The 10,697-nt window shown below is 39.5% G+C and overlaps 1 protein-coding gene across 1 annotated transcript; it reads right to left on the bottom strand.

Annotated features, from left to right (window-relative positions):
• Positions 1-411: 411 nt before the first annotated feature.
• Positions 412-2,400, bottom strand: LOC109183781 (pectinesterase-like). The gene has a single exon (XM_019333842.1). The coding sequence runs from the start codon at positions 2,299-2,301 to the stop codon at positions 637-639; it is 1,665 nt and encodes a 554-aa protein (XP_019189387.1). The 5' UTR covers positions 2,302-2,400; the 3' UTR covers positions 412-636.
• Positions 2,401-10,697: the final 8,297 nt, after the last annotated feature.

Here is a 10,697-nt window from a genome sequence, read left to right as displayed (position 1 = left end):
ATACTACAAGAAAAATGCACACAACAGTTTTTAACAATAGTGTTTTTCTTTTTTTGTTTTTTTTTTTTTTTTAAATCAAGAGTGACAACTGTTGACAAGAATTGAAAGATGTAAACCATACTAGTTGCAATGAACTCAATTGAAAGAATGTTGGCTAGAATTGAAAGATAGAAAATTTCATTGACCAAACCAACAAAAACAAAAATTATTACTTCGTGTACAATTAACTTCATGATTTACCAGTTCACATTATAATGTGGGTCACAGATAAATATTTATTTTTAGCATACTAAATGTTTACTTTTAATGTATTGGAAGTTTATTTTTTGATAATATACTTAAAAATGAAGGTTCAATACACAAAAAATGAACCATATGTCAATAGTCATCTTATATAGTCAATCCATAGTATAGGAGTTACTTCCAAATTCTATTCCTTCACTTTCACTCCATAACCTGATAAACAATGAGAGACTATTTTCATAGTATGGGTCTCCATAGGAGTGTTCAGATCAAGAATTTTTGAGTGGGTAGAAGTTGCGAAAAAGAATAAATAAAAAATGGAGTACAAATTGTATTTTGCATGGTATAATGATTGACAAAGGATCGGAGCCGTTGTTGCTTCTAACACCTTCATCATGCCGAGTCATAGGGGATACCGGTGGGCTTGATCCACTGGTCAGCCTGAATATACTGTCCGGCTGAATACTTGCTAACCTCTTGTGGAGAAATATTCTTCAGATATCCCTTCCAGTTAACCCTTTTGGAGGTGTCAGAGCCCGGTCCACGATTCTGGTACTCCGCGTACCAAAGAGTATCGAGTGCAAAATTTCCTTTCCACGGTGACCACCCTTCAGGCGCAATGAACCCGTCAATGAATGATTCCGCGATGAGCGTTCTGGCGTACTGTTTCCACGGGCGGCCGAGGAACACCCGGGCTGGTGGTTGAACAGTTTTCAACTGGGGCGCGGGGCAAATCTCGCAATTCTGGAGGACAATGCCACCCACCCCGCGGTGTTCCATCCTTCCTTGAGCTGTGACCATGCATTCTTGGGTTGCTAGTGGCTTTCTGACAATCATCTTGCAGTTTTGGAACACTGCAGAGGCGTCACCAAAGATAAAGTCGATGGTGCCGCTAATGCTGCAGTCCCTGTAGTACTGGCGGTAGGCGTGGGCGTAGAGAGTGTCTTGGTAGCCATCGATGGCGCAGTTGGAGAAGATTGCATGGTCGGCCGAGACCCGGAGTGCCACGGCTTGATGCTTCTGCGCTCCGGCGCTGTTCTCGAACCCGATATCTCTGGCTGTGAAATGTTCTCCCTCGATAGCAACGGTGGCGGTCTGGTAAGTGCCAATGCCATCAACTTTGTTCTTGTTCTCGGTGATCTTGGTCTTGGTAGGGCCATCGCCGATGAAGACAACGTGGTTCATATTCTTTGGAACAACCACGTACTCATTGTACACTCCAGCTTTGATCTTGATAACATAGGGAGCATCGTTATTAGGTGGCGCTTTATTAATAGCGTCATTGATGCTCTTAAACTCCCCGCTGCCGTCCTTCGCCACCACAACATTGGGTTTAATGGAACCCGCGTTGGCATTTAGAAGCCGGCGAGCGGTGGCGTCGATAAACGCCGGGAAATTAAAACCATCGTTGTCCGACAACAAGCGGCGGCGTTTCTTGGCTTCCAACGTGCTAGCGGCTTCAGTTAAGTTAGTTATTATGGCGAGGCCATTGCTGGTAAGCTCGCCGGCAGTCTTGAGTAGATGTTTCATTTTCTCGCCGGTGTCGCCGGTAGTGTTTTCGAAAGCGTCCCGGCAAGTCTCCTGTTGAGTAATGGCACCGCTGAGCCAAACCTTGAGATCATTGGCGTATTCTAGGATATTGTTGACGTCGAAATCACCTGCGGCTTCGCATGATTTTTCGAGATCGCCGATGGAATTGTTCAAGAGGGTCTTGCAGAGATCAAGCGCGTCCGATGCTCTTGGATCTTTAGCGGCTTCCTTGAGTAGAGCTGAGCGAGAAATGGCGTGGCTTATATTCTTCATGGTGACATGGAAAGCCGTTTTAATCAGTTCTTTGGGGTCGTTGGTTTTTGCTGCAGCGCCGGATAAGCTGGTCTTGCATGTCTCCTTGTAATCTGTTGGGGCGCAAATGGCTTCCACCTCCTTGGTGGAAGTTGTTACCTCGGATGAGCCGCCCATGTTGGTGACGGAGATAGTGGCGGCCACCACACAAGCCACCAACAGAATGGATGCCACTCCGGCGATGGCTACCTTTTTATTTTTGTCCCCATCGCCCATTTTTATTATTATTATTATTATTATATATTGAGCACAGACCAGGGGAAGGAACTATTCAAAAGCCATAGAAGGGCTTTGAAAAGTTGATTTCCCCTGGGCTCTGATGATTTGAAACTACTGCAGGCGACACTATTTATAGCGTCGAGAAATGGACGAACTAACCTATAATAATGGGAAGCCAGATATCATTTTTTGAGGGATTTAAGGTTACAGTTTCAGAAAATTAAAATCGATCATGTAAAATTAAATAAAATAAATCCTTGTGCTCAGATGATATGTAGTGACTATGGAGGGGTTGTTGACTAGTATATTTGAATAGATACTACAATGTAAAGTACGAGGTTTTTAATGGATAAAATTGCATGCATATATGAGTTGGTCGACCAAGCCAGGTAGTTTTCATCTATGGCAATCATTTTATATGTTTGTTGGTTTCACGACTACTAGGTAACCGATCTACAGGTCAATATTATCATAATTAATGTGAAAATAGTGTGAGAGATTTTATTGTGAAAAAGTGGAAGTCGAATCATTTGCAATGTGCCTCAAAGGTATTTATTCATATTTCATAGCCAACTAGCCTATGAAAATGTTTACAAATTTAACTTACGCAAGCTTCCTAAATCAAGTTTTAGTTTTCTTTCCGAAGCATGAGATTCCCTTTCCTAAAGTGACTGGGGGATATGGTAACAAATCAGCTAATATCCCTGGGAGGCCAATTTGAATTCTCAGTTCGCTACTGGTCATCAGGCTGTTTCTCTTAACTTAGCCCGCTATTATCCACACTTTCCCATTTTCCCACGTACAACACTTGTGTTTTGGTTAGGTCGTAAGTACGAGTGGAACAAGTCCGATCCTATCATTTTATAAGTTCAAGCATAGCAACAAAAATGTGCCTTATATTAAATTAATATATATTGTTATAACTAAAATTTAAATTAAATAAGGAAATAATACTAATGTCAAATAACTTGAAAAAAGATTCACAATTTTTTAACAATTATACCTACACATGAAAACTGTTGGAAATTTTAGCAAAAATGGCTATTTTGAGTCGCTATTTTGTGATACAAATATATGTGGGGTCCACTACTGATTTGGGTCGGGTCAAAATGGTTTCGGGTTCTTCGTAGTTAGACGAAGAAATTGATATATTGTACGTTCAAAATGAATAATAGGTGAATGAGAAATTGATTCTCAAATTGAACCTATTTGAGAGAAGTTAAAATTTAAGGTTAAATGCTAATCAAGATTAGGATTTGATTTGTGCTATTTACGATTCGTTGCAGCACTTACGATTTGTACCACTCAGGCAGTGTTTAAATAGTTAATTAAGCACTATGCATGTGCTGGCAGCACATCTCGTGCAGGCGGTGCAGCTTAAATTGGTAAGCTTTGGTTTAAGCTTAATTTTGAAAGCTTAATTTAGTGAATTGGGTGCATTGGAGAATGAGCACCATTCGTGCTCATATGTAGTAACAGCACGAGTTGGTGATTATGCACCGACTTGATGCTATATGCACGATTCTGTATACAATGATTCGTATTGCACCGTTTCGGTGCGATTTTCGGTCCTAATTCGTTAAATTTATTAGTTTGTATGAACTTTTCGATCACTCAAATATTTTGAAACAGATTATTGTGGTCGGTACGAATTTTTTGAATATTATTTTCGTAATCGCAAATATTATTACGATAATAAGTATGACTGTTTCAAACGTTATAATCTAATAATTTAATATGGATGTATTGTGCCATGAATACTAAAATTCAATTGCATTCCCCTATATAAAGCTAAGCTTGGGCAGTGATTTGAACACCAAGAAATAAGAAGCTAGAAAATCAGTTTTCTCTCTATTAGCTTTGTCCTATCACTTCCCAAAATTCTGCCCATTCTCTCTAAAAATAGCATGTGTTCAAGCTTGTTGTTCTAGTTCGCCGGGTCCTAAGTTTGAGTGCTCAAAACTTAGAATCGTAGTACGTTTTATCCTGGGAAACCTAGGCTGCAAGACTCCTAGTACCTTTGGGATGCGACAAATAAGATTTTAATGAGAGAGTGCTTCGCTCGACTCGTACTAACCACCTACCTGTTTATCCTTTCGTCCCTGTGGTTGGAGGCTCGTGTTCGATCCTTCGTGTGTTATCTTTTCAAGTAAGTGGGATTCTGTGTTAAGCAAATAAATCCATTGTTTTATATATTTGATATATATAGTTGCTGGTTGGAATTATAATCTAGAAGATTATACTAGATTATAAATTCCATTTTGTTATATATATATATATATATATATATATATATATATATATTTATACGGGGTATGGACCCGTGTATTGATGTGTATACTGTATGTATGTAGTAGCAAGAGTAGAAAATGTAGAATAATAGCTCAAAGACCCTTTTATTCATTGTTGTTCTTGTCTTGTTCTAGAGAGAATTGAGAGGATTCTAAGTTAGAGAGAGAGAGTGTGTGTGTGTAGTGGAAAGGGAGAGAAGAAGCCCCATACAATGAAGGGCTAAGGCCCTTTATATAGGCCCAAGAGTTGACCCGTAGACTTTGAATATGACCCGAACCGTTTAACTCTGACCCGACTACAAAACGAGAGCACGGACACATAAGGAAGTCAAAATCAAGGCATATTCCATATCAACTAGCCCCAGTTAATTCCATGACGTCGATCTTTTGGTCTCCTAACACTAAAGTGCTTCCCGAGCAAAGTGACCTCCCCGATCTTGTTATCGTTAGTTCTTTTGGTCTCCTAGCACTAAAGTGCTTCCTGAGCAAAGTAACCTCCCCGGTCTCGTTGTCGTCAGACCTCTAGGTCTCCTAGCGTCCCTACGCTCGGGCGCTCTTGGTTCGTAAACCGAGCATAAAAGGGGAAAACTCCCTATTCAGCTGATTGTTATTTTTTCAAAATGCATCTTGCTATCGCTAGACCTTCGGGTCTCTTAGTGTCCCTCCACCTGGGACTCTCAGTTCGTAAACTGAGTGCAAAAAGGAAGAAATCGCCCCGTTCAAGTAATTCTTGGTTTTCAAAACGCATCGTAGCGATTAATGCGGTAATCAAAGCCAACAAAACGCAATCGGCTAAGAATGGCCTTGTAGTCAAGTAATTTAGGTCAGGGTTTGACCAAGCTCAAACTAGTTACGACCAGTTAGCTCGAGTGAAGGGCATTAGGATAAGCGTTCCCGCTTGTGATCAATACGATCTGTTGAGGTCCCTAGACCGTGAATAAAATCAATCTCTTGATTGATAAGACTTGATCATTAGGTCTCCTTGCAAACCCAATCTCTTGATTGGTCAGTTCGATCCGTAGATCTTGAGTAAACTCAATCCCTTGATTAGTCAAATGGGATCTGTAGATCGCAAATAAATTCGACATCTCGAAGCCTGTTGCAAATCCGGTCCTTAAGTCAGCAAGGTTCAGACAACCCCTTATAGCCTGCAAGATTGTGCTTAAAGGTTGTGCTCTTTTCTCCTTAGCTAAAAATTTTTCCCATTGATTTTTTTTAGCCTAAGGCTTTTAAGGAGGCAATCAGCGTAAGTCACGGACTGTATAGTCAGGTTTTCCACCCCGAACCTGTAACAACCCAAAATTTCATTTTTATAAATCCGGTATTAAGAAATTCCAAAATAGTTTTTTAACTCCATTAAAAACTTTTTGCGATCAATCGGTGGTTGAATAAAATAATTTCGTCACATTTTAAAATTAATTCGACACCGAAGAAATGGATTCTATTCGAAAATTTCTAAGTTTTCGGGTACTTCGCGTACCAAGATTTAAATCGAGAATTTTATCTGAGTGAGACCCGGAGAATTCAAAAAGGATTTTAGAAAAGTGTTCATCCAAATAACTTTTGAGAAAATCCACTTTCAACCCCAAAGTAATAAAAGATAGCATTTTTAGCCTATGGTTCATGATGCATGGTAGACCACAAGATATCCAAAATCCCTTCTTGATTCATCTTTTAGCTTGTGGAATTACCCCTTTGCCCTCAACCAATCATTGTGAATCATCCTAGGGTTTTGAACCCTTATAAATAGAATGGTGTTGGACTCATTTTCTCCTGATCTCTTCCTTGGCTGCCAACACTATAGTAGTAAGCTTTTCTCCATTCATTTTCTCCTTCTATAAGTTTCTCTGCATATCATCTCTTCTTAAGGTTTAAGACTTAGGCCTTGTGTGGTTGTTTGAGATGTTTAGGTGGTGAAAGAAGTAGAGATCCTGGAGTGAAGTGGGACTGAAATCCAAGAAGATTAGACTACAAGAGGTATAACCCCATGGATTCCTCTTTAAATTTTGGCTCTGTGAAGCCTTAGTTATGAATAGAAACTATGAGTTATAACCCCATGGATTCCTCTTTAAATTTACCCTGATTTAGTGATTGAATTCTATGAGAATTTGTCCACAAAACATAAGAAAGGAGTAACTTCGATTGTCTCTAATGTGAGAGGCACGAAAGTAGAATTGACACTGCAGAAGTTGTCAAATTGGTTTGACTTACCATTGGATGGATTGGATATGTATGATCGAGATGATTGGGTTACCCACGCTGGGTTGACACATCAAGAGTATTTGAGATACATGACCGGGAGTAGGGAAGAGTTCCCTATGGAATATGGTCCCCAGAAACCTACTTTGACTGGAGAAAAGAAATTGCTAGTTTTGTTGATAGAAGAGTGCTTGTTTCCGTGTAGGAACAACTCTACGGAGATTGGTAGTTGGACATGTACCATTGCTTTTATGTTGAGATTTGGTCGTGCTATTAACTTTCCAGTTTTGATTCTTAAGCACATGGCTTACTTTAAGGCAAAGAACAGGAAGAACCTGCCCTTTGGCATGATGTTGAGTTGGGTTTTCAAAAAGATGAATTTACCTGAGTTGGGAGAAAGGATCCAAAGGACTACTAGGTCGGCTCTGAATGCCGTCAATCTGAGATACTACGAGTTGTACCAAGTAGCTGAGAACAAGTATTTGACCCTAGCTGATATCGCTAAGCAGCCCTTGGACGAGAAAATGACACTTGTGGTTAGTTTGAATGTACCACAAAGGAAGTGGTCGAGTGTTGGAATCGAATCAGGACACATAGCTGAGGCTAGTGGAGAAGGGGTTGCAATGGGAACCGATTCAGGAGTTGGCATGAGTCATGAAGGAGCACCATTTACAGCAACTCAGCAGAGAGCACCACAGGAGTATATGAGTGGGCCTCAGGAACCTACTTATGAGGATCTTTATGCTATGATCAACAACCGTTTTGACAATTTGAGTGCTCAAGTGAGCTATGGTTTTTCCAACTTTGATCAAAGGGCCGCAGTCATGGAACAAAGGATGGGGATTGAGAATGTACAGAGATGGACTCCCTATGGTTGGGATCCGAGCTACATGCCACCAGGCGACTCCTCGGGAGGCTTTAATCAAGGTAACTAGTTAAGCTCTTAAGTTCAGTTATAGATTCGTTGGTGCAGTTGTTTAGATTTTAGATGAGATATATAGGAACTCAGAGATTCCTAAATCTTACCAAAGTGTTCCAACAGAAATCCAATCTTTTGGTTATATTTTTTTTTTTCTCTTCGAGAACTTGATCCACCCGTTTCTTCTAAGTTTCGGGACGAAACTTCTTTTAAGGGGGATAGAGTGTAACAACCCAAAATTTCATTTTTATAAATCCGGTATTAAGAAATCCCAAAATAGCTTTTTCACTCCATTAAAAATTTTTTGCGATCAATCGGTGGTTGAATAAAATAATTTCGTCACATTTTAAAATTAATTCGACACCGAAGAAATGGATTCTATTCGAAAATTTCTAAGTTTTCGGGTACTTCGCGTACCAAGATTTAAATCGAGAATTTTATCTGAGTGAAACCGGGAGAATTCAAAAAGGATTTTAGAAAAGTGTTCATCCAAATAACTTTTGAGAAAATCCGCTTTCAACCCCAAAGTAATAAAAGATAGCATTTTTAGCCTATGGTTCATGATGCATGGTGGACCACAAGACATCCAAAATCCCTTCTTGATTCATCTTTTAGCTTGTGGAATTACCCCTTTGCCCTCAACCAATCATTGTGAATCATCCTAGGGTTTTGAACCCTTATAAATAGAATGGTGTTGGCCTCATTTTTTCCTGATCTCTTCCTTGGCTGCCAACACCATAGTAGTAAGCTTCTTCTCCATTCATTTTCTCCTTCTCTAAGTTTCTCTGCATATCATCTCTTCTTAAGGTTTAAGACTTAGCCCTTGTGTGGTTGTTTGAGATGTTTAGGTGGTGAAAGAAGTAGAGATCCTTGAGTGAAGTGGGGCTGAAATCCAAACAAGAAGATTAGACTACAAGAGGTATAACCCCATGGATTCTTCTTTAAATTTTGGCTCTGTGAAGCCTTAGTTATGAATAGAAATGAGTAGAAACTATGAGTTTTTGATGTGTTCATGTTTGGAAGTAATTTAATATTTATTTGGGAGTTTTTGAGATTGTTTTGGGTTTGTTTGGATGAGTTTTTGCAGGAGAAACATCAGTGGAACGACCCTAGCCGCGGCCCATCAGGAGGGCCGCCGGCTAGAGCCGTGGTGGCACAGGACTAGGGCACGGCCCTAGAAGAGGGCCATTGCCTAGTCCCGATGCTTTAACGAGGGCTCATGGGGCGGACCATGAGGAGTCCCGCCCCAAGTCCCTGAGTTTATTCTGTGAAGGATTTTGTGCAGTGGCCGGGCCCTTGTGGCTCAAATACGTGTCGTTTCGGACCGAGTGTTACGGGCCCTTGTAGCTCGGCTCTTCGGGATCGTCTCGACGCACGTTTTGACTTTGATTTCGTTGAATTTGGATTAAAAACGAGTATGTTATGAAAGGAAATTGTGAAGAATTGTTACATAGTGCATATTTGCTAGTTTTACTGTGTATGAAGAATTATTTGATTATTGAGATCTGATGATATTTTATTGAGTAAAGAAGCATGATCATTTGAGAATATGATTTATTATTAAAGCATGACTAAATTGTGATATTTGATCAATGACAAACGAAGCATATTTTGTTGAGTGAATTATATAGAAATTGTTATGTTGCAAACCGAGCATGATGATATATTTTTGACTACTCCATGTTAGTTTATACATGATTTAGAGGCATATTATAGAGCATTTTGACATTTCATATGTGTCATATTTCAAAAATGCATAAGGGGTCAACGTGAGCCCGAGAATACTTTCAAAAACCATGAGCATGTGATATATCATTCTTTGATGCATTGAGAAGTAGTAGAATTGTTGCATGCATGAGCTTGATGCATGAGAGATATATTTATGTATCATCTATATAGGTGAGGTTTTGGAGGGATACCGTTTGGACTATGTTCCTCTCTGGAGATATTTATGGACATTACGGTCCCAGTATATGTAACGCGGAGTATCCCACGTTACGAGGTTGGAAACTTCCCGTCAGGCTTTGAATCCTGGTTAGGGGGTGTGCACACTAATAGTTCGATACCTGATTCCACAGAGTTTGAACCACGAGATTGGTTCCGTGGACGGTAGGAGATATTGGGTCGGAATTATGCCGTTCCCGATGGGATAATTCACACTTTTGTGAAACCCTAAGCCGTCTACGAATATAAGAGAAAGAAAGAGAGTCAACAGAGACTCAAGAAAGAGAGTCAACAGAGACTCAAGAAAAAGAATCAATAAAGACTCGAGAAAGTAACAAAGAAACCTCCACAGAAAGTACTCTAATTTATAAAAGAGTGTATGAGTATATTGTTGCATTAGATTGCATATGAGTAGGAGTATATTGTTGCACTAGATTGCATAAGAGTATGATTATATTATTGCACTAGATTGCATGAGTATGAGAATATTGTTGCACTAGATTGCATATGAGTATGAGTATATTATTGCACTAGATTGCATATGAGTATGAGAATATTATTGCACTAGATTGCATATGAGTATGAGTATATTGTTGCACTAGATTGCATAAGAGTATGATTATATTGTTGCACTAGATTGCATAAGAGTATGATTATATTATTGCACGAGATTGCATATGAGTATGAATATATCATTGCATTAGATTGCATAAGAAGTATGATCATAATGTTATACGTGATTGCACGTGAACAGAGCATCGTAAGAGATTGTATAACGAGACGTTTGACTTAAGATATTCCTTGGAGCATGACTATTGTGTGGTATTAGAAGCTCTATTCATCAAGTTATGTGATGAGAATGTGAAAGTATGAGAATACCTGTTATATGGTATTTTAACATGATTCAATCCGTAAGCATGAATTGCTTGTTAAGTTATTTGAGAAGTTTATAAGTTGTTGAATCTATGTGAACAGTCTTGTACATACATGAGCATGCCAGCTGATACTATAGGGTGCAAGCATCTCGAAAGAATATGATA

This window comes from Ipomoea nil, unplaced genomic scaffold (assembly GCF_001879475.1).
Source record: "Ipomoea nil cultivar Tokyo-kokei standard unplaced genomic scaffold, Asagao_1.1 scaffold1179, whole genome shotgun sequence".
NCBI lineage: Eukaryota > Viridiplantae > Streptophyta > Magnoliopsida > Solanales > Convolvulaceae > Ipomoea > Ipomoea nil.
The sequence above is the reverse complement of the archived record's forward strand: the minus strand, read 5'-3'. Positions and strand labels throughout refer to the sequence as shown.